Raw genomic sequence first — 27,811 nt, 5'->3', positions numbered from 1 at the left:
TATGCGCCAAACACTCGTACATGAGAATCTCAAATTGTTTACATACTATCATCTTTTTCGATCGATCGCTGGCTATCGCCGAAACCTCCTGCACACGAACGAATTTTACATCTTATTTGTACCCAAAAGTTGGCCTGTTTTTAGTAATTATGTCCATGGTGAGAGCAGCATGTATGCCAAGTTCGAACTTGACGAACATGCGCATTGATCGTGTTGGGCAGATGCTCGGATGCTTTTTGATCAGTATTTGTGTGTTTGTGCATGCCCCCGTTTTCAAATGTAATGGCGTAACATTAACAGTTTACCCTGTGTTTTGTTACAGGGAAGTTTGGAGACGCCGATGGCAAATCCACCTCCTCCGGTAAGTACGCTGTTCATCGGTGGATGCAAATTAATGCCATTATCTGTAACTCTAATATACAAATAGCCGTTAATATGAAAGTCGATCATTGCAATGTACTGTCTTGTAATTAGATGTCTTATGGTACTGGTGCAGCGTTGCAAGACTTGCTGGAGATTTTTCTCCCGAAGGTTGATTGCTTTTCGCTTTTAATGACTAAACCGCAGGTGAAAGTTTATTCAGTTTATTTATGTCGTAGGGAAAACCGCATAAATTGTGATAAAAAAAACAACGACGTAGAACTCACATAGTGATTGCTAATTAGCATTCCAATACATGAGTGTCTTACACACTTGATAAACTCCAGAAAACAAGGTCTTTACTCATTTGCTTCCTTCCGGATGAGCCCTTTTCGTTTAACAAACACTATTTGACGATTAGCAGTTTGGTTTTCGTTCGTCGCCCGACGCGCGCGACAGGCGCCAGCATCGACGTGAGTACGTGTGCGCAGATCGAGTCTGCTTCACCAGTTTGACTCTAAGTTATAGTAGGCACTTGTCGATGCCGAAACATTATCTTCTGGTCGCAACCATTCTTTGGACAGCCGTGCTGGTATCCTGTGTTTTCCGTGTCGTGCGGGGGGGGGCGTTTTCACCCCCTCTTACTCGGCTCCTAGGCCACGCAATTACAGGCAGTAAGCGGCAATCGAAAGAGCGTCAAAAATAATGACGGAAACATTTCGGTCACTTTTTAGGTCAGGTCAAAGGTCAGGTAACCAGAGGCCATCAAAGGTCAAATTTCAATAATTTTGGAAACTGCCCACGGCTAACTCGGGAACCAACAGAGCTACAGTGCCGCAGAAAAGCGCATTCGATAGCCCTGCTACATACCTTTCTGATTATAATTCTCAGATTTGACCTCAGGTCAACGGTTTAGCCTTCAGAGGGCAAACACTGTCAAAATAGCCGTTTTCACGAAACATGTTTTTCGACAGTAACTTTTGACTCAAGAGAGCCACGACATTACTTTTGGCAGCATCGTGCTCCGCTCGTCGAGACGCATCTAATGAACTATTTTTGTAGAATATCCAAGACAGTTAGGATAAATGATAACAATAACACGTCAAATGTATATTTAAACACACAAAGCTTTCGGTATGAAAATACCTTGATCACTGTGTTAACAGAAATGAGGACAGAAATTGTCACCGGCAGCTTGTACAAAAATATAAAATAGCACTCGAAACATAGATCATAGATCAATAGATCTGCCGGTGACAATTTCTGTCCTCATTTCTGTTAACACAGTGATCAAGGTATTTTCATACCGAAAGCTTTGTGTGTTTAAATATACATTTGACGTGTTATTGTTATCATTTATCCTAAATGAACTATTTGTTGACCTTTGGAAGATCATTGGGAAAATTTGACCTCGGGTTAAGGTGATGACCTGACCGGAAAGGGCCATGCTGCATGTCAGTCGATCCGTATTGTCGAGCTGAACACATCTGACGTGTTGTCATCGCTCTAGCATGTCTTTATCAAAAGTCATAGACAACGAATTGCTGGTGACGGTTCATGACCTGAGATGACCTCAGGGGCACACAGGGGGGCCACAGGTGCATTTTTTCCGATTCAGTATGTCAAGAAGCGTAGTTCAATTTTCTCCCATTGACTTATAATGGAGAGGTCGCAAAATTGACCTGACCCTAAGTCTAAGATATTAAAAGAAATCCGAGATATACATTTAATGCATACTGTTACTCATATCAATCGCTAAAAGTTTCAAAATGATTGTTCAGTCAGTGTAACTAAAGCGAGCCTTTGAACTTCTTCTGTGAGGTAAGGTCACTTGATGTGACCTGGTGACCTGACCTTGAACGACCCGGGTCTGAAATTTTCACAACCTGTGCGGAAATGATGTATGAACAGGTGTACTAGAAACGGCAGTGCTGCGCGCCGCCGTTTTTGATATATTCGCGAAAAACCTGAGGGGGGGGGGCGTTTTTACGCCCCCCAGCACGGCATGGGTTAAAGAGGAGTAGAGTAGAAACGCCAGCTGAGTCACGGCGTGGGTAATAACTAACTGTGCACTCATTTACTTTGCGCAGTAAATATCTTTCAGATATTTGAAAGCATTTGACTTTATTTCATTGCTTAACCATAGACTTGAAGTTTGCCTTATAAGCATGCTATTTTTTGACTAAGGACTTCAAAAATGAGCTCAAGAGTACGTAAATTGATTTGTTCAGCTACATTGATGGATTAGAACTAATATAGGTGAAACAAGACACATTTTTGCTTAAATCCTACACGAGGAGGGCTTTATCTTGTTTATTTTTTCCGGTAAAGATAATGCGAACGAGCTGTCAGTATTCGTGCAGATTAGACCGTCCAGCCGCTATGAAATCTTGTGGAATCTCAAAATATCTTGCTGTGGATAGCTTTGTCTGTCCTTCAACGTGGCTCGGCCAAACTGGATTCCGATGATAAAGTAGGTGATCACTGATCAACTTAATTAAAAGTTCCGAAAAGTTTGGTAGTTCTTACACAATATTTTTTCTTTTCACGAGCAGTTGTGCACGTTTGGTGACTCGTGGCTGCCTCCGTGTCTGCTTCCTGCGAAGGGTTCAGTTGAGTGTGCGAAGATATTAATCATGAAGTACTTAGCGCGACTTTCTGAAGTCAGCCATTCAATTCACAAGAGTCAGTGCTAGGTGCCATCGATTCTGAACGAGTCCAAAGGAGTCGCCTCCGTTGCTTGTTTGAGCGCTAGCTGCTGGTTATAATGTCGGTTAACATCAGCTCTGGTTCCGTTTTAGGTAAGTTTGTGCGTGTCCGGTTCGTCCCAGGAGCTGTCGGCCCTCTACCCGTCGGCTCACTCCCAAACAGTAAGAGTGCTTTCCAGCGGTAAGTTCAGATGCTGCTGCACAAGGGTCTGTCTGGAATGTTTGCATTTGAAGAATTTGCATTCAATACAGGCTGAAACTGGATTCTGTGTTCTACCGGATTACTGACAGAAATATTTTCTGATTAGAAAGTCAGTGAAGCTGGCGTACTTGACGTGATTCAGCAAAAGCAATTCGTCATGCTGATGAATTGCTTTTTGACGAACATGAGTGTCGCCTTAGTATTGATTATATTTTAAGGACCTAAATAAAAACCGTTGCGGCTCTCTGTTTGGGTATATTCCAGGCTGTCTCACCAACGACACAGGGATGATGAAACTGAAGTATTTTATTGTTTTATTTTGCCGGTTTCATTGCTCAAGTAAACCCAGTCAAGCATGGAGAGGTGCGCAAATACATACAGCGCAGTGATAAAATCACTAAAATCTGGGGCAAGTAAAAACGCAAGAAAACTGAATATGTCTGTTGGTAAGGGAAACATGAATGCACATTGGTCACTGAAATGACACTCTATTTATGAAAAACAAAATAATCAGAACGGATTGGTAATGGAATCAACTATTCTCATAATCTTCCCTCCTTTCCAAAAAATATGTTGTTCTAAAATTGACCTGGCTCGTCGGCAAGCTTTCTGTTTAATACAAAAACGGCCTGAGCTAGAACTTTAGTGTTTTTTCCGCTCATTCATTGATAGTATTGAGCCAAAATTCTGAGTTTGTATCTTGCCCAGAGCGGGTCAGCAGGACATAGTTATTTATGTGAAACCTGGAGGTTTAAGTCTCGGCTCTACCGATATTCGCCGCTGTTAAAAACCAGACACAAGATAAGCAACAGACGTGCGCTAATTACACAGCTGTAACATGCATGTCCTGCTGACAGACACTGCTGTAACTGACATGATTTGCTGACCGACACTGCTGTTACTGACATGATTTGATGACAGACACTGCTGTTACTGACATGATTTGCTGACGGACACTGCTGTTACTGACATGATTTGCTGACGGACACTGCTGTAACATATACGTGCATTGATAATAGGCTGTAACATAAGTGCATCGATAATAGACACTGCTGTAACAGGCATGTATTGATAATAGACACTGCTGTAACAGACAGGGTTGTGCTCGACTCAAAAAAATTTGCCGACTCGACTCATCATTCAACTTCAGACTAGAAAGTTAAGTCAGCTGACTCATGTTCCTAAATGTTTGACTCAACTCAATGTCAAAAGCTATTTTACTGACTCAACTCCGACTCAACTCAACACCTTAATATTTTGTCCCACTCAACTCTGACTCAACTCAACAGCTCAACATTTTATCCGACTCGACTCAAATCTGACTCATTTGAGTCAGAGTTGAGTCAGATTTCTGACTCGACTCATGAGTCAAGCACAACCCTGGTAACAGACATGTATTGATGACGGACACTGCTGTAACAGACATGTATTGGTAACGAACACTGCTGTAACACACCTTTTGTGATGGTGGACACTGCTGTAACTGCACGCAATGATGACGGATGGACACCATGTTGTAACAGACATGTTTTGATGAGGAAATAGCCATACCTAACAGACATGTATTGATGACAGACGCTGCTTTCACATTAATGTTTTGATGACGGACAATGCTCAATGCTGTAGCAAACTTGTATTGATAACGAACACTGCTGTAACATACATGTTTGATAAGGAACTCAGCTATACCAGACATGTATTGATGACAAACACTGCTGTCACTGACACATGTTTTAATGACGGGCGCTGCTGTTATTAACATATATCGGTGACGACACTGCTGTAACAGACATGTCACATGTATTGATGACGACACTGAGACGGCACTGCTGTAACAGGCATATACTCCTGACTGACAGACACTGCTGTAACTGACATGTATTGATGGCACATACTGCTGTAACTGACATGTATTGATGGCACATACTGCTGTAACTGACATGTATTGATGACGACACTGCTGTTACAGACATGTATTGATAATAGACACTGCTGCAACAGACATGTATTGATGATGACACTGCCGTAACAGACATTTGGTGACGACACTGCTGAAACATACATACATTGATGGACATTGCGGCAACGGGCATGTATTGATGACAGACACTGCTGTGACCGACCTTTACCTATTGCTTACGGACAATGCTGCAACTTAAATATAGTGACGACAGAGACAGCAATAACAGTGATCCATTTTTGGACGCGATAGTGTAGTCAATAGTCATGTAATGCTGTCGGACTTACCTGCAACTGTCATGCATTGTTAAAGAAAACAGTAGTAACAGTCTCATGCATACTCATGCATTGTTGATGGAGATTGCTGTAACTGGCATTTACCGATGACGGACACTGCTGTGACAAAAAGTGTAGGTACTGATGGTGGATTTTCTGTAACATACATGCATTGACGACTGGCACTGCTACGACAAACATATATTAAGCATGGACAGTGGACACAATTGTACCTAATGGACATATTTTGATGACAGACATAACTGTAATAGACATGTATTGATGAAGGACACTGCTGTAACAAACATGTTTTGGTGACGACTGCTCTAACATACCTACATGTTTGATGATGGATACACTGCTGTAACAGACATGCTTTGATGTCAGACACTGCTGTAACAGGCATACCTGTATATTGGTAACGGCACCACTGTAACTGACATATTTTAATGATGGACACTGCTGCAACTGACATATGTTGGTAACGGCACCGCTGTAGCTGACATATTTTAATGATGGACACTGCTGTAACAGACATGTATTGGTGACGTCGACGACACTGCTGTAGCAGACATGTATTGGTGACGGCACTGCTGCAACTGACATATGTTGATGGCAGATACTGCTGTAACCGACATGTATTAATGACAGATGCTGCTGTAACTGACATATATCGGTGACGACACTGCTGTAACATACTCGTACGTGCATTGATGACGAAAACTACTGTTCCGAACACGGCATCTTTTTAACGTCCTTGCCGGCAAGCCTGTGCTACCTATGATAAAAACCACAAGGTATAAGATTGATACAGAAAAAGGTTATTGCAGTTTGGTGTCGAAAACCTAGTGGTTTGGAAGATAATGCATAAAAACAAGTGGAAAAGCGAGCTCTCTAGATCCCTTTGTCATGTGCCGTTTAACGTGGACTATAGGGAGGTCGCAAAATGGACCCAATCTCTAGTAATTGTTTGACAGATTGGACATCTCTAGATACTTCCAAACAGCCCAAAGCCGAAAGCTCAAAGCCCAAAGCCCTACGTTCCTCAAGTGGTGTGCCTTGAGGTCGTTCAAGGTCAAGGTCATCAGGTCATGAATTGGTCTTCTGACCTGGTCAAGTTACTTGCACTAGTCAAGTTATTCCTTACGCAGTACTGACATATCTTCCATGGCTAGACCTGCAGATGAAATATACAAATATCGAATTTCTGCAAGTGGTTACCTGCAGACTGGACACTGAAATTGTAACAGCCGCTACATCTACGTCCGTCAGCTCGCTGTCACTTTCAATCACTGTCAATGACATTCGTGTAGTCACACTGCCTTCTGTCGACATATAACGCGTGCCTTTGACTTTTTGCCATGAAATGGCCAGGGCTGTTTTTATGTTTCCTGATTTATCCTGCATTTGCGTTATTTTCATTCTTATTGCAATCGCATGCTTGTTTTTTGTGCGGACCGTCCATTTTCTGTAACTGCGTCTTTTTTGGCGCACTTATTCGCGCAATGTAATGTTTTGCATTGTCGGATACAAACCAATAAGAAAGCAGCCAAGATTGCAGCACCATACCGATATTCAATAGAGTGCACGAACCTCTAAAAGTTGTGGGTGGAGTAATACACGGTTAAAATTTTACCAGCTTCGTGCTTTTTGGTCTTTGTTTATCAAATCGCCCTTTGCTACCTGAATGCCAGGTAGCCGTACTTTTCATAGGTCCTGAAAATCCTCCTGACAGTCGTATGTCTTCTAAATACTGCCTGAAATTTATATAAAGAATCTGTCAAAGGATCGTGTTTCCGCCTATAGTTCTGCATCGGCGTTTTGCCCTTCATTTGCTAGTGAGAGTTGCAATACATATGTGTGGGCATTCTGTAAGTCGCCAGCACACCTGCAGCAGATCGATACGTAAGTAGGTACGTTCTGAAGCTGTTCCAGTTGCAGTAGCCGTTTGCCAGACCGCGGTATGGGCCGACGTCCGACTCGCCTCCTCAAAGCCCAGATTTGGAGCTCCACCGGCCACCTGTCAAGAGGTCAGACGATGATGTTTTCAACCAGCGTCTTATTCTTTGTTTTGTGTGCTCCGTTAAAATGTTCATGTCATGCTCATTCCAGATGAGGTCACATTTTCATCTTTTCGCTCCCATTGCGTCTCCAACCTGTCTTTTTATGGTAAAGCTGAAACATCTCTGGTTCAGTCTGTTTGCTTGTTCGAAATACCATGACATCATTTGTTGGGCAGCATTTGATAGGGCTCAACCTTTGCTCCAAGTGCATTGTTAAGGCTATTTATTTGAATAATGTTGTTTGATTTCCAGATCTGTAGGTACATCATTTTGTCAGTAACACAGATAAAATGCTAACCTAGCTTTGTGGGTTTTGACTGAAGTTGTCAGCTGATAGCATTTGCATTGCTGCTGGGTTGGAATGATAGCGCACCAGCCGTTTAGAGCAAATTGTGCTCACACTGGGAGTATACAATAGATGCAATGCTTTCTCATTTTTGACTTTATCAAATGACAATTAAAAAAGGGTGTACATTTATGTTTCCGTGCGGCCGTGCGCTTGTGCTCCTGCAGGCATATTAATTGTTGTTTAAGTGTGCAGAGGAACCCAAAATATATATGTCACAAGTCCGCTGTAATGGACAAATCATGCGATTGCAATAAGAAAGCAAATGCATTAAGTAAAATTAACTTGCCACTCAATATTTATCAATTACATGTTGTAATTTTAAATCACTGCTCTTTGAAACGTATAAAAATTCAATACAATCCATTTACACATTTAGGGCTATTACCGGGAGGTTGTTAACGACAGCGAGCTTACAATTTAAACCGAATGTTTCTGAGGTGTTTGTCAAGATCCATCCTTAATTTAAGCATATTTAAGTATGCCTTGGCCAGTGCTGCTTGGTGATGAGCGTCTGTAAGTTTAATAGGCAGTTTGTGGCTTCGAATTAATTTATTTGTCTGCATTTTTATTGATCGCCGTACTTATGGCCAAGTAGTTATTCCTAAGGGAGCTATAATCACTTTCTTACGAGCCTGGAGCACATGCATGTAGGTACTTACCCATATGTAAGCGAAACGTTGGGCGCAATTTTGTCTCTGGATCAAAACGTCCGAAACATATTTGAAATGTAGCTTCGCGAATCATCGACGATGACGCTCTGGTCATCATCGATGACGCTGGCATGATCGTTGACTGTCGTCCGCATGTCGTGTTCGGCTTCTGAGACCCGAGCGACGCGCCCCTTGCCTGGCAGGACCCAACGTCTCATCGGGTGATCGAGAAGCGGCGGCGGGATCGTATGAACAACTGCCTGGTCAACTTGTCGCACCTGGTACCCTCCTGTCACCAGCGGAAAGGACGAGGACGAATCGAGAAGACAGAGATTATCGAACATGCCATCAAGCACATCCGCGATCTGCAAGAGCAGCTGGCCCGGCTCCCAGGTACAATGTTCCATAGGGCTAAACAGAGCGTTGGCCACTCCCTCCCCATCAACAGTAGTTTGTTTGCCTGGCGCAGCCCCTGCGGGGGCCGCCTCTACCGGCGTACCTTGGCCGGCGCAGCATCTTCATTTCGGCGTAACTGCCGCTTTGGACCGCTGGGTTTCAGCCGCCCCGAAAAACAACGCTCTGTTTGGACCGCAGCCTCTGGCTGGCAGTCTGTGTGTCATACATTTTACTGTGTGTATGTGTGGCCATACTGCAGGCATGTGCGTGGATCCCAGCCATGGGTCTACGGTCTGATGGGGTCCACGAGAAAAGAACCACGTGAGGTATGACACTAACATACTCGTAAAGTTTTGTTCCTTGAGTGTATTACACTTCTGTACATACACTATACCACACTGAATTACGCTGTACTATATTTTATTATGCTGAGCTACGCTGCACTACAATATATCACACTGCATTTAATCACACTGCACTGAATGCCATGTGAAATCTGTAGTAACAGTCTGGCTGCAATAGTTGGCAAAGAAGCAATACGGAAGTTTTTCCCCCAGGTACTCAGATAATCAAAGTCTCAGATAATCAAAGCTCAGCTCTGTCTCAGATAATCAAAGACGGAAACAATTTAAAGTTGATATACTTGTACTTGTAAAATTTTTAACTAGTAAAATTTGCTTATAAAACAATATTCCGATATGATGATGAGCCGAGGACTAAAAATAAATCAATGCGATATACAAATATAGGTACCTATCTTTTCTATTGTTCCGATCAGGTAACGCCTCATTGCGCGAGGCACAGTTTAAATAGGAAATTCATATTGGCGCATTTCTTTTGCATTTTTTTATGTTTAACCCTCCATCCGTGGTAAGACCTCATTTCAAAATAATATTAAAAAGATGTTGCTGTGTTAACCCATAGTTGGTGGCATCTACGATATCATTCCTCAATAATTCAGCATTCACCTTTTACGTCATGACACAATTTTTCCTTACAAGCTGATTGCTGTAATAAAGAGAACAAGTCAAGTGGATATACATGTAAAACACGTTTTATGATATAACCTTTCGATATATTTTATGTTTGTTTCATTGACCACCAGTTTTATTCTACTTTTAAGGTTCTTGGATTGTTTTTGGCTCTGGCTCAGGGGGAATGCTACGATACTATTTTGCTGTCCTGAGATGCTTTCGGCGCTTTCTAGTTTGCTGTAGCACTTGCACATGCCAAAATTTCCCCTCTTGAATTGATTTCCGGCGTAGATAATTAGTTTTAAATATTTTTGTTCTAGAAGATCAACTATATGTTTCCATACTTTTGCATCTAAGACTCGTGGTCAAACAAAAATCGCTCAACAAATGTACTTGGATCTGTGACCTCATTGGATCTCTCGACAGGATCAAAATGTTGCCTTTGCATTCAGAGCAGCTGTGTGCAAAACAAGTGACATTTTGATATGGCATCACTTAAGTCCCATTTACATATCCGGATCAGGTCCCGGATCCATTCGTTTGAGATCCACGCACATATCTGCCTGTAAAACTGTATGAGTGTGTTTGTTTGCGCGCCGGATGGGGCGAAGGGTGCGCGTCGCGCGTCGCGGCAGCACCCGGAGCCCCCCGTTCGCCCATCTGCGTCTGAGCCGATCTCCGGCGCTGTGGCTCACTCCTCCCCCCCCGTCTATAGCTGGCACGCGTTTCAGTACTCCCCTTCTTTTCACCGTCTGGCCGATTCGTGTGCGTGTTTCACCTGAAGTTCGCCACAGCGCCTCAGACCACCCCAGATGAAGTGAAAGGCGCCGATCAGAATGTCATCTCTGGTCTGCAAACAATTTGAGAACATGCTATTCACAAATACGGAGCGTGGTTGCCATTTAGCGTCCTCCCGATCGGGTTGCGGTATTATCAGCATTGCACCATCAATGTGCAAGTCGCCTGCAGCGGCCAGGCTGTCGAGTTGAGTGTCCATGCGGAATGTCAAGAGCAATGCAAGTTCACAGAGATTTCATGGAGCATATAATTTACTTTATTCATGTAATTTACTTAAGCTCATGCTGATTTCATCCCAGCAAATGCCAAAGCTGCCAAATAGATATTCGAACCTTCAAAGACAACGAAATATATGAACATGGTAAGCCACATCACCAACCACAAATAAGAACACTTAGATCCACGCGTAGGCCATTTCCATGGACGCTCTAATCACAAGCATGGCAAATCATATTTTGATAACGCGTCAACAATGATAACAATGCCAATGGTAAGGGCATTGCTCAAACTCGAAAGGAGACGGATCAGTTGGCTCAGTGTTCAGTGGTAAAAACAATGAATTCAACTGAAAACACTATACCTACTTAAAACATGTGACGTTCAACCCTAAATGGCATTGGGAAGAAAACGAAGTTCTCTACGATTGTTACAAATGTCTCATACGATTGTTGCAATGGTTGATATGTTAAGTGTTTACTTACATTTCATTTATTTAGCTTAAAAAACAGTGTTGTAATTTGGAGCATTCAAGCACCTCCTGATATTTTTTATGTGCTAGGCATGTAACGTAAAGTAATTCAATCAATGCAAAAGAACTCAGCGGTCCGTAACAATAGTTTTGTTTTTCCTGAAGCCTAATCGATGCTGTCAACTGTAATAAGGTGTAATATAAGCCTGCGTTGAGCAAGTCTCTATTGGGGGCTGCGCCAGGCAAATGGCCCTTCCTTTGCATCCTACCAGAGGTCCTTGAACGCACGACCGAGCTGCCACTGGAGGATGAATTGATAAAATCTTCTTTATACTTGAGTTACATTAATTTTCAAGTGTCATCACTCACATTATTCGATGTATCCCAGGTAGCTTGCTTGGAGCTGCATGGCGGGATAGAAATGAACGTGCAAAACTGAAGTGCAGCTCTGCACAACAAATTGAGTAATAACGCTTTATTCTTTCCACACGGTAATGCTGGGAATGTTCGAAATTACAGCTTTGAAATTTGAAGAGAAGTATAGATATTGCTACCAAATTTAGATTAACATTGTTTCTAATCCGTGTAAGAGAAGGAACATTGTCTTTCATATTTAGTTTTACGGTAGCCTGATTGCCATTTTAACCTAAGATTTCTCTTGTTATGCAGCAAAAAGTTGCGAGACAAGATGATTTGTGCAGAGCATGCTTGGTTAGGCCAAATCATCAGGAATCTGACAATGTACCTATTTAAGAGGTTTTCTGCCTTGAAGGGATGTGACAGTTTTCATGATTATAAGTGGTTATTTTATTTTATGGTTATTTCCATGACTAAGTGGTTACGCGATGTTCTGCTAGAAGGACCAGTGAGCTCGATGGAAATCACATTCACTAACCACCACTTGGAATAGATGGCTGATTCTTGCAGCACAGATTGAGTCAGTACATAATAAATCGATCTTTATGCTACACATTGCCATTTTGTGATTCATATTTCAGTCACATAAAGCAACACAACTTTTATTATATAATACAGGTGTTTCATCCTGCTATTATTATGCGCGCATAATTTTTTATTGAGCAATTTAAGGTGCTGATAATCTTCACGTCAAACAAGTTGTCAGACTTTTCAACTCCAGTGACAGCATCTGAGATCCTTTATGCGTCTTTGAATATTCACATACCGTCCTAATTTGACCTCGGCCGGCCAAAGTGCGCCCGCGGCTGACTTTCCGTCTTCCCGCCCGGCCGGGGGAAGGTATCGATTTCGGCCGGTACGACAGGGCACAGAGAGTAACACCACTGCCCCCTAAACTGTCCTCGGCACCCGGCGCGACCTCGCCATCGGCGACGGCAGCCCGCCCCCTACCTCAGAGTCAGCGACGACACGCGCGCCGTCGGACGGACGCGTCTCGGCCCGTGCGCGCCCATCGCTGGTCAGCGGGACCTCGCGCCATCAACTGCACCACACCGCGCCGACCGGCCTGGCTTCAGTTCAGAAATTCGCCAAACACCGGTGCCATTTGATAGTAACTGCATTGCGAAAATGGCCGATGACTGTGACACTGAAGTTGATCAGCAAATATCAAATTGTTAAAATAAAACTTAAAATTTTGTTGAAATATCCATGTAATGATGCATTTTCATTCCTTACTTTGGATAAAACTGTTAATCCACTTTATTGTGAAACATTGATTCGTGCCTTCAAATTCATATTTGTTTGTGGACTGAATATTTGTGTACCTTCGACACTGACCGAGACCTTGACCTTTAGACCTGACCTTGGACCCTAACATCCGACCTAAATCAATCTGTCTACAACACATGCACGTACACCTACATGCACACGCAACCTTAAACATAAAACAAATGTGAACATGAACAGTGAATACCCTGTATGCCTGTATTGCCCTCATAAGCTCTATTGCTCTGATGAGTTTTGGTTTTGCATCAAGTGCATATATATTTCAAAATCACTATAACTATTGCAAGGGGAATGGTACGTCATAATGCCGTCAACATGTGACCATTAAATCTTATTTTCCACATTTTTGTTAACCATTAGTATCCTTAATGAGCATATTTTCTTTTTAATTAAAATGAATGCTCGCATATAACGCATATCATTCCTACTATTCTCAGATTTGATCTTGGTCCTTGAACTACTGCTAGATCAGTCATCTGGTATGTTTTGAACACAATGGATACAGTTTTCGGGACACAAATTATTTCATTTTTTCCTAAGGCGTTTCTGGACTGAAATTATGATTGATTAACAAAATTATTTCCCTAAGGCTGTTGCACCAACATTTCAAACAATTTCGATTCTCCTTATTTTGATCATTAATACTACGCCAAATCGGCTCGCTCAAAAGTAAATCAATAACACATGGGCCGACATTCTATGCTGCTTATATTGAAAGGTGAATCTGTTGTGCTGATAAATCTGCTACATAAAAAGTACAATTCTCCCATAAAATGCTATTAAATACAGGTAAATTACCCATGCATATGTTTATAAGTATGATTACGAATATATTATCTCTAAAAGCTTTCATACGAACACAGTCATAAGCATTACACTTATTTATGTACGCCCAAAAATTAGAGCACTTTCGACTATTCATGTGACTTGTTGTATCTTTTGTAGGTGCTCACGGAACATCACAACTACTTTCATTAGCAGCCTGCACAAAAAGAACCCCTTAAGCTACATGACAATCACATAATTTCGACTTTTACCCCTACTACGTGCACAACTATCGTTGGTGCTAGTGTCAATTTTGATATGCACCATTAGACAATATTCTAATTGTCCAATGATTCAAGATTCAAACCATACATGGTAAAATCGGACAACGTAATAATCACATAGCATCTCGGTAGTGGGCAGTGGACCCGACCTTATTCCCCGTTTTCCTTCAAATCAATAGTTACGCAATCATGATTACGCTAACATGAGGCTATTTTGCGGCTTACCAGAGAGGCAATAAACAATTTCACAGCCAGCAGCTTCTCTCCCGCTATTACTTCACTATGCCATATCTCTATGTCGGGTCCTACCTGTCTTATATTTCAGTCGAAACTTGCCGAAGCTCTACTGCTTGGATCTTTCTTGTTTTGTCTGGATCTGGACTGGAAAATAAAATGACGATGCGACGATTTTAAACACATCAGTCACTACATCAAGACAATATTAAAAATTTATTCTCACTGATATGCTAATCTATCTCTTTGTCACAAGATAAGGCAACGTGCTTGCATCTTTGGATGATTTCATTATTCATACAATGCTATTATCCCGCCATTGGCTTTGTGATGAACTCTTATTCGAAAACAAATCCCGATAATCGTTGCACAGACCCGTATGCATCTCTGATTGCTTAATCGTCTTGATTAAATCAGCTCCAAAGGCCATTGTTGTATAACAAAATATTCAATTAAAATCACTCATGTGACGTCACTTATAAGTCTCGATAAGACGTTGCTATACATACTTTAAACAAGACGTCACTCAAGCCACAAAATGATAAGATTGAAAGAGCTACAAAACTGCTATTCCAGTTCAAAACCCCATGTTAAAAGTGAACTATTTCATTTAAAGCAAGACAAAACCTCTAGTTAAATGAGAAATAGATAATTGAACAAGCCAAAATTCTGCTGTCTGACCTGACTTGATCCAGTCTTGGTTTGAAGCGGTCCTCATGCTCAGACTCGACCTAACCTCTAATCTTGAACTGACCTCGAATGGACCATGCTATAAACTTGACCTTCACTTGACCTAGCGTAAACCTGCTCTCAATCTGACAGTGACTTGAATTTAAACTGAGCGTGACCTGACATTGACGCAACTCTTACCTCATCTGGCACTGACTCGACATTGACCGAAACCTGCCCGACTTTGAATCTGTCTCGGATACTCTTGAGGTGACGATAACTTGAACTAAACGGCTAGACCTTTTGCTTACCTACCTTGAATTAACAACTGAAACCAGACATACCTCTATTTGACTTACATTTTGAAATAGCTCAGATTGACCTGGTCTTGACGTGGCTTTGACATGACTTAGTCATATCTTGGCCTTATTTGAATTTAACGAAACTGACCCTTAACATGTAATGACCCAAAACCGTTATAGACGACCTTGATCTGATGTCCATCTGACCTTGACCTGACCTGGACCTGAATTATGAGTTCTTAAACTGACTTTGAATCGATATGGGCCCGACCCTGCTTTGATCTTGGCCTGACCTTGACCTGGTACTGACCTAGACCTGGTACTGACTTAGACCTGGTACTGACCTAGGCCTGGTACTGATTTGACCTTGACCTGAACTTGACCTGACTTTGAACAGACTCAGGCGTGTCTGTGTTATGCTCACATCCTGATGTTATCTGGACTTTAAGCTGGCTTTGACATCTCCTTGACCTGGCCTGGGCCTACGTTATATTGAGTCTAATGTTTTGTGGAAGCTTCCTGACCTGAAACTGACCTGCACCTTTATCTTAAATGGAGCAGTAGAACTCTGTGCACTGTATACATATCTTTCCAGACCACATGCAGCAGGATGAACTACTTTTTTTACTGATTGCGTTCGGAGCTTAGGAGGCAAAAGTGTCATTGTTTATTTTCTTACTCTCGGAACTACCTCTAGTTTATACATACTACATTATAATACGTCATCTATTTTTGGAATAAATAGCTTTTTTCTTCGATCGACGTCTCCCAAAAACGACTTTCTAGTTTTAATGGGGCGAGTTTGTCGTCTGGGCACCTCAGTAAAATGGCGGGTTAATCATTGTTGTTTTATTGAGCTAGCTTATTATTTTCCCCATTTCATTGCATGTCAAAAGCTGCTGGAATGATCAGCTGAACTTTTAGCTTAATCAAACGGTAGTCCCTTTCCATAAAATGTAATATGGAATTTAACATGTAGCCATATCTTCGTGAGTGAATAGAAAATTTATGGGCAGCAGTTACGTTAAGGGAAACTGTCCTTAGATTGTTCGATGAAAAAGTAATTTGTCTGCTAGAGTATATTCTTTATATGGAGAGAATCGTCTTAGACACTGAAGTAATACATCCCAGGATCTTATTTCTCAAATAATGATTTATTGTCTTCTAATTTTCTTAAATCAATCTTCAGTAGTTACGAACAGAATATGGATAAAGCTTTTTGGCATTGAAACTATCTTTGCGAGTTTGGAAAGCCACTTTTCTCGACTCATCGTAATTCCTGCTGCATAAGGTTTAATCTCAAATACCTCTTAGATGCACCATGTTGTCAAAATGCATGCTGTCTTCTGTCCTATATGCCAGGCAAGACTTTAATGCGATAAGATGTTACTGTTTTTGTCAACCAAGGTGTCAGGGACTTGTAAAAGTGATGCGTTTCTGAATGGTGTTTTTATGCCTTTGATTTGAAGAAAAATGTTTCACTCCTTGAAAGCTGTTCTTCATCGTTTATTCTCCAAAAGTCAGGTTAGTGAATTTTTTCACCTTAACTAAATGCTTGAATGGTACTGAAAACATTCGGGATATAAGTTACACGTCAACTCAGACGTATTTTTTCATGGGACTGTCCCAAAATAGGACGTCTTAATGGGATTGTCATGTGAGACTTTCCTTTGCAAAATGTTAGCTATACGGTTCACTGATATCTTAGTGCAACATTCTATAGGTCCATGACTATTATTTTTAAACAGTGGGGTGAATAGGTTTCTAGCCCACGCCCCGACGGGGGCGGATATCCTCCCCTTGAGGTTTTTCGTAAATAGCGGAAAAAACGCGCTTGTGCCGTGAAATTTTACATGGTTATTGCTCCATCACTTTTACACATTTTGTGCAAGTTTGAATCTCCTACCTTTCCAGGTCAAGTCACCAGGTCACGTCGAATGACCCGACCTCAAATTGCTTTTTTTGCAACTTTGGCACCGTGTCAGAGCTGCACTAGATGACGGTGTCCTTTGAAAGTTGCCGGATGTAATGACTAATGAGGTCATTAGTAGCTACAATTTGCATATCTCGTAATTTTGATATCGATGACCTAAGGTCAGGTCAATTTCTTGATCTCCCCATTATAGGTAAGTCAATGGGGGTGGGGGGGATCAATTGCCTGATTTTTCCACTAAACGCGTCAGAATGGCCTAATATACCATGGTCCATGAATGACTTCATACACGATCAACCTTGACTAACTTGAGACCTTTTTTGCTCTTGGGCAACTGTAAGATCATGTGACGTCATCACAGGTCACCAAGAGTCTTTTGCTTGTAATGTAACCCCTTACAGGAACGAGATACAGCCGCGCAGATGGTCTCATTGTGTCCAGCTCGTCAAGACGCATCGAATGATAGGTATACATGGTGACCTGAGATCAACCTTTGACATTGCCCTTTCGAGGTCAACACATATAGGGGAAGTTGGGGGAACGCCGAATACTTTTTTTTCTGACGCCCGTAGCACGCAAGGTAGACAACATAAGCTATTCTTGTTGGCGTCATTCGAGAGGCCAGTCTTTTGTCTTTCAAACATACCAGGCGCATTTGAGGAATTCGCATACCGTTAAGCGCAAAAACTAAAAATATCAAAGAACTGACTTTTTCGGCGTTGCCCCGGACTGCGGGGAAAGCCGAAAATGGGATAAATGATCTACGAGGAATGCCGACATTGATGTTTTGCCAATCCATCTCAAACTTTATCCACAATTCATCAAAGCTGACACGCGTTTTAAGAGCTTGAGGACGCTTGGTGCACACTGGAAGTTATAATTGTGTGATATAATAAGAAAATGCCAGGTAAATCATTCCTTATAGGTAATAGGCCGTTGTGCCGGCTGAAAGTGTAATTTGTTTGACTAAAAATACGCGTTGCTATTCTACAGCAGTAAAGTCCACGTAGCGTGCTTTAACGTGCGTAATTGCACGTTTTCGGCATTACCCCAGCCAGCCATACTTTCATTTGCAGGCCCATAACTTTTAAACGTGCTGTATAAATTTCAAATAGGCAGCACACTTATGCAAAGACATGCTGAAGATTACTTGACCGAATTGGCCAGACAAACAGTAGCATAATGAGTAAGAAATGCAGCTTCAAAGGCGCATGTAGTACAAGGGAAACGTACCTTGAAAACGCTTTTGGCGCCCTCACAGCCGAAGTATTCCAAATGACAACTCGTAACAAACATGCGATAATTGTAGTCACTTAAGCTTCAGAGCATCACTGAGACGTGGCATCCATGTCGTACGGTTTTAGAAATATCTCGAATTTCGGCTTTGCCCCAACTCCGGCATTGCCCCAACTTCCCCTATGTTTCGATGCAGATCGACGAGAGGATCACGATGGTCCTATTAGTTTGCTCCTAGCATGGCTACCACGGAAGTTATTCGAGAAAAAAACTTCATTTCTAGCGCCGCTATTTTTACTTTCTTTACCCCTGTGACGTCATCTTTGACCTGACCTGAAAATGACCTTCGTAAAAATTGAAAACCTTTTCCGTGTATACCCCATGCTGTTTATCGCTTGTCGCTATCTCGCTTCGTTCTCGAGATCTCAAAGGGGGCGGATATAAACGGTTCTTAGTCTGTTCTTAGTCGGTTCTTAGTCTGCACGGAGCCCCGTCGGTGCGCGGGCTAGGACTGTGCGCTGATAACGTACCTTGAAATGACAAATAGCAGTGGCCAATTAATTCATTTAAAGGGTTCTTGGACGGTTCTCTCCTTTTTTGCATTTTTTTCGTACTAAGATTTTTCCCAAGAAAAGCTGCCAAACTATAATGCAAGTAAAAAGCTATTTCGAGTAATACATTTGGAAGGGGTCGACATAGATACGCACTTATGAACTTTTTAAGCTAATTTTTTGGTGAAACATTTAGCCAGCCGTGATCAATGTTCATTGTTGTTTTTAACCTAGATCAGCACAAACAGCATCACAAGTGCAGAGGTCATGAATGAGCAGCACACATGGACTGATGGTGTAGCGTCAGAACCAAGGAAGACACATGAGTGACCGGGTAGAACGATGACAAAGTGATGACGTTTTGGACGAAACGGTGACAACAAAATATGACCTAATGGAAAAGGAGCTGTGACACAGCGGTAACCAAACTTGTACTGATGTGTTTAAGTAGTGACAGAGCGATAAGATAACAGGCGTGGAGTAATAAATGAAGAAGCATTGTTGAAAGTACGAAGAGCAATGACAGCTGAGGTAGCGATGAACTGATGACGAACAATGAATGAAAGCACAACAATGACGTGAGATGGGCTCTGGACAGTGAACGAACTGTCATGGAATGACGCGAAATGAGCAATGACAGTGACGCGAACTGGTGCTGGAACGGAACCCAAACGAACGATGACAGTGACGTGAACTGCCGACGGGACAGTGAAGGAACAATGGCAGGCGACGGCAAATTGGAGCGAGCGATGACAGTGACGTGTGAACTGGGCACCGATTGGTGCCGGACGGGTCGGTGAGAGGTGGCAGGACGCAGCGACCGGGGGCAGCGCGGCGCGGCGACCGGCTGTCCCCGGTCGGCCACTGATCGGGCGATGTCGGGTGGTTGAAGCGGTCACTGAACAGGCCGTAACGCATCTGTCCCCCGGGGCGCAGGACCCCGCGAGCTGACCGCGTGTCTCAATGACGCTGGGATGGCGACCGTCCGAAATTGGACCAGTCTGCACCAATTTATTTTTTGTATTTTTGTTCGGTTTCTTCATTTGCTCGTTTTCTAAATTATATTTCTGTGATGTGTCCTATGTTGCAGTTTTTATTTGATGCCTTATGTCAGACATTTGGTGAAATTTAAATATAATTTCCTCCCTTGAGCCCGTCGCTTTTGGTGTGCTCCCCGGTGCGTGGGTTGATGGCGAGGTAAGCTCCCTCTCTATGTGATGGCAGTGGAGGCCAGCCACGTCCTGCCACTGGAATCGGTACCTTGTCCCGAGCCAGTGGGCTTCCGGCCGCCCGGCGGCGCTCTGTCTCTCTTCTCTCCCGCTCTGTCTCCGCCGTCCCGGGCTGTGGCGAGCCGGTCCACTCTCTGTCTGTGTGCGTGTGCTGCAGTCTGTGTGTCAGTGCGTGTGCGCGCGCGGCGCCGGGCGCACTCTGCGCCGGGGACGGATGGCTAGTGATGGTGTCCCCTGCCCTTCAGCCGCAGAGCCCAACGGCGGTGGAGGCGGCGGCGGCGGCGGCGGCTCAGAGGCCGGCAGCAGCAGCAGCGGCGGCAGCCGGGCGGCGGCCGCGGCCGCCATCTCCAGCCACTACGAGGAGGGCTACCGGGAGTGTCTGCGCGAGGCCATGCAGTGGATGGTCGAGCACGAGGGCTTCATCCCGGGCGACCCTATCTGCGCCCGGCTGATGAACCATCTGCACGAACACATCGAGCTGGTGCTCAAAGGTAGCCGCCCCCACTGCCCACTGACCAGCGCACCTACCCACAGCTCTTCCTCCCGGCACCAGCCGGGCGCTTTCCCAAAGAGCCGTCTCTACGGCCACCAGCCGTGACGACGTTTCTTTGAGGGCCGCTGCCTTCTGATTTGTGTGTGGTTTAGAGCAACGCATAAGACAAATGACTGTGGAATGTGGATAAGTTTCGGCAAGCCCCATGTAAATGTGTCAGTGGCTGTGCACAGAGTGTATAAGAGTATGTGGTAGTCCTGATCAAAGTCTCAGTGGCGGTACGCGTGTCACTGGGTGTGTCTAGGTCTGACAGTGTGCGTCTATTCCGCGTGTGCCTCACACCCCGGCCGTGTGCGCAGGCGGCTTTCCGCCGCGGCCGCACCACATGTCGTCCAACAGCAGCGCCGGCTGCTACACGGGCAACACGAGCGGCTACGACGGCAGCACGAGCAGCGCGGCCGGCACGGCCAGCAGCGCGGCCGGCTCCTCCAGCGAGGGGGTGGGCGGCGCCGGCAGCGGCGCACAGTGGCCCGGCTCGGCCTCCAACTCGGCATCACCGCCCGAGATGCCGCAGTCGCAAGGTCAGGGCCCCACGCGCCGCAGGCACCCCTCCGCAGGGCACAACTCCATAGGGGCAGGGGTTTATTGGGCGGACAAAACTGGCCTTCTAGCCTGCTAGATGGGGAGGACAATGGGATATCTTGTGTAGGCTCATGGACTGAACACGTACAAAAGGACTGAATTTCTAGAAGTGCTTTATATAACGATTTCTTTTCTAATAACTATAACAATTTTGTTTGACAGTAAGACCTACTAATATTTATGACTAAGCACATGACAGAAATCCCAAGAGCATGTGATTTGGACTCTGGGCATAGCATCCATCACACTTGAAAAATGGATCCACGTTTATATTGCACCAATTTTGTGTAAATGAGCTCGTCAAATCGCCTCTGACCGCACAGCAATCCTCTGACCAAACCTAGCACCTCGCCCTGCGCCTGGTACGTACTACGGACTCATATGAATGTTAACAGGCGTCTCAATACGCAACGGCATGCAACTAACTGTGGGTGTGCGGTAGTGATGATCTAAAGTCTGAATGTCAACGAAGTGGTTAGGGTGTGTGTACGTGCGCGTGTTAGACGATGCACACAAGAATGCACATCGGAAGTCAGTGAAGTGCAAGGTGTGCGCTGTGCAGTGCCCAGCGTCCTGAGAAGAAGCTCTTCGTCATGTGTTAGATATAAGAGTGTGAGTGTGTTTGTGTTTGTGTGAGTGAAGCGCTTGCAGAGAAAAGTATTAACTAACAAATGCGTCTCATTTTAATGGCTGTCGTTCGTTATATCTTATATTATTGGAGGTAGTGAACCTATTACCTATCATTAAGTATTCTTACAAAATAAATTTGCCCTTTACCTAAAACAAAATGATTTTTGCTCTCACTTGCTGGTGTAACGTTTAATTATGCAATTTGCAAGCTCACCATAGTACCTAATATTTTGAGTTTTCAAAAAATAATAGGATTTACGTCATTCAAAATTCGAATGCCTGCCTATGTGTTTATTGATATTTATTTTGGGTTTCAAGGTCATTGTCGATGTCTGGCTCAGGTCGAGTTTAACTCGTCTTCAGTCTGGTCGCTCTCGCTCCTATAATAAAAAGGGAAGATCGTTGTAAAGCAGCGCAGAAATCTCGTAAGGAAGTGCTAAGATCACTCAGTTATTATTTAAAAAAAAGTCACCTCGTAGAAGCTGCCAGCTGAAACATTGAAAAAGTTGCATTTCGATTTCGCCAATTTATTTATTTTCCATGGAATATGTACATATGTTTCATTTTTATACCGGTGTTGCCTTTTCATTCAACATGAGCCTTTGTCATTGGTATTAGTGTTGTCGAATTGTAATAGGGGAATAGCATCACCACCACAGCCGTTCTCATGTTTTTGCTGTAAAGGTAATCATAACAGGACCTTTTCTTAGCCACGATTTTGGGAATTTAGGCGCACGAATCAAATCCATAACTACTTCCATTGAATTTTACGTATTGTGTGTAAGCCGCGTAAATAACTAATATTGCCAAATTGGAATGCTAAATAACAAATAATTCCGGATGCATGTGCTGGGCGCTAAAGCCTCTAAAATGGCGAGCTCTTCATTCCTTTCACCTCGTGCTACATCACCGTACATCCGCTAACCTCCATCAGCTATGCCCTTTGGATAACTATCGCGTGATTGCGTCCAGTGAAGGGTGGACATTGACAACAGACTTATTCTGAACGCTCTCTTATGGATGACGATTCTGCTCCGAGACAGTGCTAACTAATATTTGTGTCTGTTTGTAACGGGTTAAAGCTGATATGGTAAACAAGAACCGTAAACAAAACTACGAACAGACATCGCTACTAAACACGGAAGCTTGTCGGTCTTCTATAATGTCTTTGATAAATATTATGAGTTTTTATATCATATGACTTTAATTGTATGTATCAACTTCCTCATGCTCATTTATTTTGTCGCATGTACGTACCTATACCGACTAATTTTACCGTACATGCATGTGCATTGTGCAATCAAGAGGCAAAATTCTTCCAAATTTAAGTGTTTTTTCCAAATTCAAAATCTAAAGTCACCTATCCAAACAACTTTCGGCAATGTATTCCATTAAGCGAGTAGACTGCTCGTCATTCCTAAGCCATGTGTTTGACATCTGTGTGTATGACCTTACTCGTCGTACGCGACGCCGCGGTCGGAGCGCATCAACTGTTGGTGCTTGTGTGTCGTGTTGCAGACTTGGTGCCCATGTCGGCGCCGACGATCGAGTCGTCGATGAGTCCGGCCGACGCGGGCGCCACCTCGCGCTATCCGGACTCGGAGCCGCCCCAGTTCGACCAGGCACGCCTCTATCAGCTGCTACACGTGAGTACGGCAGAGAAAAAGGAGATTGGGAGGAGAGAGAGAGAGAGAGAGAGAGAGAGAGAGAGAGAGAGAGAGAGAGAGAGAGAGAGAGAGAGAGAGAGAGAGAGAGAGAGAGAGAGAGAGAGAGAGAGAGAGAGAGAGAGAGCGAGAGAGCGAGAGAGAGAAAGGGATACTTTAGAAGATATGAGGAGAGGGGAGGGAGAGGGTGACAGAGACAGGCACAAATGAACGTACACCACACTATCTCTCGCGTTCGCCAATCCTAAGTGAGTTGTAGATAATGGTCATGCCCTTAGAACCATTAATAAGATATTCTTTTGGGAATTGCTATTAGGAATTGTGTGCTGTTCCGCAGACTTACCTGTCTTTTATCTTTTTTTACCGTCATATAAAGCCGGATTCACATGAATTTAACGTTTTATGTGATGGAGCCGCACAACTGAGTTCTGCGTGGGTGCAGAAGTATTTGTAACCATAACACCAACTGATTGCACTCATCTGTTTTTTTTTTTCTCCAGAAATCGAGCGAGGCGAAGCGGGCGCACCCTCCAAGCAGCAGCAGCAGTCGCAGTTCCGAAGAGAGCGCCGGGTTCATGTACAAGTTCAAGACGAGTATGAAGAAGCGTTTTTCGGCCGATATGGGCGACGAGTCGGGTCCGAAGCGCTGTCGCCGGCCGCCGCCGCCCTCTGGCGACCGAAAGCCGGCGCCGGCCGCGCTGGCGGCGGCGGCGGCGGCGGCGGCGCGCAGCCAACAGGTGCCCGTGTTCGCGCTGCACAGTCGCGGCCCCCTCTACCTGCCGATGACGGTGCACGTGGAGGCGCTGGGCAGCCAGGCGGAGCTGCTGACGGCCGAGCCGCACTCGGTCGTCCACCCGGTCAACATCTCGGTCTGCTTCTGCGGTGGCCGGCGACCGCCGTCGGCGCCGCCGGCTTCCGACGAGCCGCCCTCCACCTCGGGCGTCTCGTCACTGCGCACCGAGACGGTCGGATCCGACGAGCTCAACTCGGGCAGCTAAGCGGCAGCGTGCCCAGCACCTCTGGGGTAGTGTCGTAGCGAAAACTAGGCGGCCGTCGAGCGCAGGGCTGCACCCCGGGCCCACTGAAGATCCGCGTCGGGCCCGGCGGGACGCCTCGCCAGCTGACGGCACGGCGCCGACAGTCGAGTGACGCGGAGTGAACTGACGCCCCTCCAGGGACGGGTCTGTGTTAGCTGTTACGTGCCGAGATTCGCCGCGCGCTGTGTGTGCTGACGCCCCGTCCTCGGATCCATGAAGAAGACGCAAAGGGGCAACGCCAGCTTTTCATCTTCATCGAGCCGACTGTGTGTGCTGCGCTATTATTTCTCATTCCCCGGTGGTCATGGGGTTTATGTTGACTCCTCAGGTCTATGGTGATGCGTTGCGGTGTATGAATACCATCGCTTATGGCGATGGCGCCTCTGACAGTCAGCTTCTTGTTGCGCTTTTGTTGTCATTGATGTTATTTGTCGCTGCTCTGGCGCGGGCCGATAGTGGAGCTCCAGACGCTAGATCTCGTAGCTCAGATACAAAGAGTTTGTCCTCCTTATCACACACTCACACACACGACGATGCGTGACCTTTTGGTATCGCTCGGCCACAGTTCTTCCGTCAGCTGCTGTTTTTGCAGACCTACCGTTGTTTGTCTGGAACGCGGTTTATTTGGCACCCATGGTTTCTGTAACTATCTTCACCTGACTTGTCCTGATACCACATGGAGTGCAGATCGACCATCTTCCCTCAGCCATACCGCGCGGCTCGATGCTTGTTGACCAGCTATCAGGCGTTGATATCATGCTGCTGTCATCACCAGGCGTGTTTACCGAACCTCCATACAAACGCAGCCATCAGTACCTGTTCGTTGGGCGGCTTAGCCAGCCGAGTGCTCACATTGTCACCAGCGCGTGCACCATTTTGGCCCGACCGTATACCTCCGGGTGTTCACCATTCTGTTCGTCGCCGGAAGTGTCCGCGGGCGGCCTCATCAGTGTCCGGTTTCACCGCGCGCCCGACGGCGGCCGTGACCGCCGTGTGTGTCTGTCAGCGGCGCCGATCATCATTACCTCTCTAGGGTATCCGCTGAGCACTCAGAGTGCTGATTGGTGCAATTCTGACTCCGTTTTCTGCCGCTCTTGGGCTGAACATTTGCTCAGATGCTCGAGAAACCCGATCTAGTGTGGGATTAATAGCACGGAAAAGGTAGAGCTCCTGTTACTGTAACCTGCGTCTGATGAAGACGCTACAGACAAAATCATTCTTTGGTTACATAAAATATGACTTGTTTTCCTTTTCTGTGTCGTCTCAAACATACCCTCTGTTCTTGTCCTTCTTCTTTCGTTCCCGTCGCGAGTGGTGTGGGACGGATGTTGTTACAAAAGGCCGGTTACCACCAGTCGCTTTGGCCGACGACACCCCCGCCGCCATTTGGCCCCAGAGTGCTAGGAAAACGAGGCCAAAGTTTGGAACTTTATTAGGTGATCAACTGGTCGTCATTCAGCTGTTTGGTCATGAGAAAATGCATGCCGTATCAAACTCAGACAAATATTTCGAACAGATGTGTAAGCTGATGATGTGTAAGTTCGACTGCGTTGAAAAAGTCAAAAGGTGGATGTGATACCCATAGCCCTAGTAGGTAATACGTTGAATGAGCTTCACTAGAGCTGGTGATGAGAAGGGCGTTCTTTCAGATTTTGACCCGGATACGGTGCAAACTACCGGTAGTTATCGGAGCTCGTATATGTGTCGTTGGTATATGTATACCTACAAACAATGTTGGCGTCTGTGGTGCATGACAAATATATTTCGGATAGGAAGTACGTGTGTTTGACTGCTGATTGGGTGAAAACTCAACTTTCGCCCCTGATAGTGCTAGAGCGTCGCAGAAAAAAAACGAGCGTGTGCGCCGTTACGAGACCAAGGTGTTGGTGCACGATCCAAGGTCTCAGGTCAACCGGTGACCTCTGAGGTCAGGTTAAGTTGACCTGGTTAAGCTGGCAGGTACCTGACCTAAGAGGTCAGGTGCCTGTCCCGTAGCTCAGTTGGTAGAGCGCTGGACTCCCGGTGGTGAGAGCCCGGGTTCGAGTCGTTCCGGCGCTCGATATTTGAGACTCCTGACGGGGATGGTCTGCGGTTGGTGGGAGTAGCCTCAGCCAGTTGAAGTCAGGTAAGTGGGACAGGCCGTGTCGGGCTTTGAAGGACACGTTAGCCCTCGCCGGCACAGGCCATTTTGCGTCCTTCGACGGCACAAGGGGGGGGGGGGGTTGGAACGACCCCCTCGCATTTGGCCCCTGATCGAGCTAGAGCTTCGCGGAAAAAACGAGCGTGCTGTCCGGCACGAAAGGAAGCCGATGATACCCAATTTTAAGGTCCTAGGTCATCGGGTGACCTTCCAGGTCAGGTCAATGACCCGAAAACCGGGAAAATCGGTACCTGTTAGAAAGTCGTAAAGCGTGGCTGCTATGTGGTTTTCCGGGGTGCTGATCACGAATATCGTGTTAGTTTTGATCAGAGATGATGTCTTTATGCATTTAGACCAGGTCGGGTCAGGTCAGGTCAGGTCAACCGGTAGGGGTTGTGACGGATACTCATAATACGTGTCAACCGCCTCTGACAGCTTCATATAACATGTTAAGAAGGCACCAGAACTACTTCGTAAATGTTCAAATGGTTGCTAAATTCGAATTCAGCTCCAAAATCTAGCCTAGAAACATGCAAAACTCGAAAAAGTGAGCCGAGGTCACCCGAGGTCACCAAAGGTCAATGACCTGACATGACCTTCAGGTGACCTTGACACCCGCCCTAATGTATGGGAGCAATATGAAATCACATGTTTGAACGTTTGAAACCACGAAAAGCTTGCAAACGCGCGGCTAATGCGTGCCGACATGCGCCGAATCGCGATTCCGGCCAAACATGGTCTCGGAAAAGAGGTCACAGGTCAAAGATCATTTGGGTCAGGGTCATGAAATTTTCAGGGTAGGTGTAAAATTGATCAATGCGAGGGTACTGAAAGTTTTGTTGCGATCGGCCGCTTTTTACGCGAGTTATTCGCGA

At 45.0% G+C, this 27,811-nt stretch overlaps 1 protein-coding gene across 5 annotated transcripts in view; it reads left to right on the top strand.

The window, feature by feature from the left end:
- LOC122386475 (putative uncharacterized protein DDB_G0277255) overlaps window positions 1-26,571 on the top strand; it is a 51,440-nt gene extending 24,869 nt beyond the window's left edge. For 3 of the 5 annotated variants that reach the window (XM_043375706.1, XM_043375704.1, XM_043375707.1), the window contains 6 exons: window positions 323-361; window positions 8,771-8,960; window positions 20,576-20,821; window positions 21,183-21,404; window positions 23,614-23,741; window positions 24,260-26,571. In XM_043375706.1, coding sequence (XP_043231641.1) covers window positions 323-361; window positions 8,771-8,960; window positions 20,576-20,821; window positions 21,183-21,404; window positions 23,614-23,741; window positions 24,260-24,757 — 1,323 coding nt within the window. In that variant the 3' untranslated portion in view covers window positions 24,758-26,571. Of the gene's footprint in view, window positions 1-322; window positions 362-3,161; window positions 3,231-8,770; window positions 8,961-20,575; window positions 20,822-21,182; window positions 21,405-23,613; window positions 23,742-24,259 lie in introns of all 5 variants that reach the window. The other 2 variants (XM_043375705.1, XM_043375703.1) reach the window with 1 other exon arrangement.
- Window positions 26,572-27,811: the final 1,240 nt, after the last annotated feature.

This window comes from Amphibalanus amphitrite, unplaced genomic scaffold (assembly GCF_019059575.1).
Source record: "Amphibalanus amphitrite isolate SeventyFive unplaced genomic scaffold, NRLGWU_Aamphi_draft 000253F_arrow, whole genome shotgun sequence".
NCBI classification, from domain to species: Eukaryota; Metazoa; Arthropoda; class Thecostraca; order Balanomorpha; family Balanidae; genus Amphibalanus; species Amphibalanus amphitrite.
Note: the sequence above shows the minus strand (reverse complement) of the source record. Positions and strands in the feature narration are given on the sequence as shown.